This window comes from Buceros rhinoceros, unplaced genomic scaffold (genome assembly GCF_000710305.1).
Source record: "Buceros rhinoceros silvestris isolate BGI_N320 unplaced genomic scaffold, ASM71030v1 scaffold19645, whole genome shotgun sequence".
Lineage (NCBI taxonomy): Eukaryota > Metazoa > Chordata > Aves > Bucerotiformes > Bucerotidae > Buceros > Buceros rhinoceros.
The window spans coordinates 973-5,038 of NW_010414796.1; the positions used below are offsets into that span (position 1 = coordinate 973).

General features: G+C 49.8%; 1 protein-coding gene across 1 annotated transcript; it reads right to left on the minus strand.

Moving 5' to 3' along the window:
* Nucleotides 1-758: 758 nt before the first annotated feature.
* FPGT (fucose-1-phosphate guanylyltransferase) lies at nucleotides 759-3,256 on the minus strand (the record flags this gene model as incomplete). Its single annotated transcript, XM_010137219.1, has 3 exons — nucleotides 759-1,841; nucleotides 1,971-2,323; nucleotides 3,164-3,256. Coding segments are annotated over 3 exons (1,529 nt in total), but the record flags the coding sequence as incomplete, so codon positions are not given.
* Nucleotides 3,257-4,066: the final 810 nt, after the last annotated feature.

The following is a 4,066-nucleotide window of genomic DNA, read 5'->3' on the forward strand; positions in this document are numbered from 1 at the left end:
ACCCTGGTGTGAACGAGTGGTGTAGCAGTAACGCACACACTGGCTGTGTCTCTGTGGAGCTGGACCTTCGGCACTGCACTAGAAAGGGAGGGACAAACGGGGGGAGAAGGGGAAGAGAGCAGATGCCGTGTGTTTCTCTGAAGATGTGCTCTGTGGTGCCAGTCGCCCCCGCAAACCCCTCCTCTCAGCCTGGCAAACCCCTCGCCCCCACAAACCCCTCCGTTCTGTGCCCCCCCGGATCTGCCCGAGGATTACACGTCACTCCAAGGACTCTGACGGTTCAGTTTAGCACTTTTAATGTATTTCTCTCTACCAATTTGGAATGCTACTGTAAACAGGCAGCATAGTAAGAGAAATGTAAGTTCTTGCTGCATCTTTTCACATTGCTGGAGCTAATGTTCCACCCTGAAAAACTTTCAAAGCAGTTTTCAGTGAAATTTCTGATTGTTTTGTATCATATTCTCATAGACAAAGACTACAGAACGTAACGATGTTCACCCCGAGAAGAGTCAGCAGTGTTTTCAGAGATCTGAAAGATTTCATTGCTTCTTTCATCAAAAGAACAGTTTATCTGCATTTGCTGCACTTATTAGTGTTCCACTACAGCGATGTTGTTAGTGCAAGTTCATTATTTCCACTTCAGTAACATCACACAAAAGCCCCATGTACTTTCTTCTGATGATTTTTACAAGCTGGAAGTGACGAAGCATCTGCAGATGTCAACAGGGAATGTGTTTGAGCACTGCCCACTCTACACGTCAGACTTCTGTTTGTCTTTGTCGGCAGATTTCGTCATAAATCTGCTTCCTGAAGGCCAGCATGTCTTCGACATCTTTGCAGCTCAGCATTTCTTCAACAGACAAGAGCTTAAAGCCACTCAGTTTAAAAGCCGACCTGTGCTGCACCGAATTTAACATTTGTAACGACGTTCTAACTGACTCGCTCAAAACGGAACAAACAGGGAAAATTCTGGCAGTCCACAGCCCCAAGTGCCTGTTCTGGCTGGAGAAGAGCTGCTCGGAAACGCTGATGCCCCAGAGGCCCAGGCACTCCGGCAAGCTGACGCCAAAGAACCGGAGGGACCCTACCTCTGACAGCGACTTCACCGTCCTTTTCAGGTCGTCCCCTACGCTGAACACCATGCTCACGTACTGCACCCGCCCACCCATTTTTACACTTAACGAGCTCAGGAAGCACTCTGGAGGTATGTCTGCTTCCCCCTTGACGTGCGACCCGCTGACAATACTGCTCCTCCCCACGGATACCGCGGGCCCAATGCGAGAGTACTCGACAACGGCCCCAGGCCTGATGGAACAGCCCAGCTCCAGCACGCTTTGGATGACACTTGCGGACTGACCCGGGGCTGTGCCAGAAGAGGGGCTGAATGCCCCAGACAGCAAGCCAAGCTCAAATTTCAGCCTGCTGTCAGATGCCAAGTGGAACAGATACTCCTGAGTAGTTCCAAGGTGGTAGAACTTGGAGTTGTTTAAGACTATCACATTGAGGGCAGTTCCCTTCAAGAGGGAGTGCAGCTTCTGCCGCACTTCCACCAGCCGAGACTCCTCTTTCATGACGTTACTTGTGATTTCTGTATAATCTTGTGTGGCTCCAGGTCCCAGGGCCTGGAGGAAGTCACCATACGCATCTATTTCACAGCCAAGCGTGCCCAGCTGCTTGTAGAACGCCAGTAATCGCCCTGCAGTGCTCTGATCCATGTAAAATACACTGTCTGTGTACACAAACTCCGAGCCTGTCTCTGAGTCACTCTGGTCTCCAGAAGAACCCGGCCGAGAGCAACTCTTCCCCGCGCACACCGCACCGTGTCGGCACATCATCTCCATGTCGGGCTTGTGCAGGAAGTGGTGGCAGACCGCGTGGCCGGGCTCTGAGTCACTCTGGGCTCCAGAAGAACCTGGCCGAGAGCAACTCTTCCCCGTGCGCACCGCACCGTGTTGGCACATCATCTCCATGTCGGGCTTGTGCAGGAAGTGGTGGCAGGACGCGTACTCAAGCCATCCTTTTCCTGAAAAGCTGGATGGATCCAGCACAAACACCCCGTGAGTGGTCCCGACCGCCAGGTCAGAGGGGTGAGCTAAGGCAGTAAACCCGGGTTTATCAAACGTGACAGGTTCCGCCACTCCAGTGCTGTAAAGTTCTATGTCATCCGAACATGTAACGAGGACCCCTGGTTTCATGTGCCCAGGGAAGTCAATGTACATGGCCAGCTTCAGCTCAAGCATCTGGTAGGCGGGATCGCCGACAGGCAAAGCCATGAAGATCTTCCCCAGGGCACTGGCATTTGGCAAACGCTGACTGTAGCCACCTTAAAGAAAGAGACATTGTTAATTACACAGCGACACCGCACGTAAGGAAGCAAAACCCAAACCTGTGCAGCTGTTCTACACACAAGAAGGTATAAAAAAATCCACCACCCCATCTTGGTCAGACACTAAGTATTGCTCGAAAAAATGATTGATCTATAAAAATTATCAACCTCCCTCTTCATACACTTCTGAAAGCAGATCTGACCTGAGGTCCAACATCTAGCATGCCTTAAACAGCTGATGCTAAAAGTGTGGTGGATTTCATCACCTTCCGTTTATTTCAGGGCTGGAACAGGGACCACTCGCCTGTAACTGAAGGAAGCAAAGGACACCTGGTCTCTCGCTGGGAAAAAAGGAGGACACCCCGCACCCCTGATGGGAATATGAAGTCACAGCTAAGTCAAATAGGCAGAGATTTGCTCAGGGGACTCACGGTTACCTGGTTTCTTTCTCCTCCGCAGAGCTGATGCCCCTTTTACAAGTGTTCTGACTACTTGGGTAAGGCAGCAAGGATCCAGTCTGCCCATAGCTATGGGGATCCCTAGACCCCCACAGAGGGGGGACCCTTAATGGGAATTTAATTAAAATACTGTGAATTACACTTAGCTCTTCACTATTTGATCAAACAACTTAAGTGCCAAGAGGAAATGCTGAAGTGACAGCAGTATCTCCTAGGTATCCACCTAAACTCAGATGATCCCATCAGATGCATCTGGGGTTACTTTGGTGAGGGGACTGCACCTCAGAGCTGTGACCCTCTGCCATCACGTTGGTTTTAGAAAAAAAGAAAGAAAAGGATGCGAACGATTTCAGAATGTGCAATGTAAAACAGCATTTACCAGAATGAATCAGCAGCACAGTAAAGGATGTCCACTTATCACCATACAGGTCTTCCAAGCACTGAAGAACGTGAAGCGTTGATCCTCCATTTCCTAAAGAAAAATATGTTAGTCCCTGCTGAGAAGGGCACCAATAATAACGAATAAACCACGTGGAGGATACTGGGATGTGCTGCTGTGGCAGGGTGGTCAGGAAGGCTGTTTTAAATGCTGCCTTCTGATGTAGAAAGTAAGTTGTCGACGGGTGTACAAACACCCCTCTGAAACTTCCTCTCCCAGTTCTGACAGAACCGGCCTTCTACTGTGTCCTCACTGCTAAAATCATGCGAAGGAGATGGTGGACGGTCACTCTGGGACCACTTGGAGGAAAGCAGAGGGGAGGGCATTTTGGGCAGACGGCTCCTGGGAAAACACCGTGTTCTCCTCTCCCAGCCGTTCCTGAAACAGCCCCGGCAAGCGAAGCATTCCATCATTTCCACAGGCCATATCCTCACCATAAAAACCAACCTCAGGACGAAACTTGTCACCCAAAAGTTCACTGATGATTTCAAGAGGCGCTCAAAAGCGTTTTTGTCATTTACAACATGGGAATGAGGAAAAATGTCTGGGATATGAGGAAACGGTTTGGGATGTTTTTATGTGTTCCTACAACTTAGAATTGCTTCATCTCTGAAAACTAGTCTCTGCCAATCATCCTGTGCTGCGGAGTAACAGGAATTGAGAGGTACGGCATGACGCTAGGGACAGTCAGACTACTTTCTGCTAGGACTTTGAGGCACTTTCTGTTAAAACATATTCCCATTGTTCAAACAGTCGGGTTAAGGTAACTAGCATGAGTTACCTTAAAAACCCGAGCTGGTGTTACCCTGCATCCCGCAGGATGCTCCAAGCGGTGCCACCCCC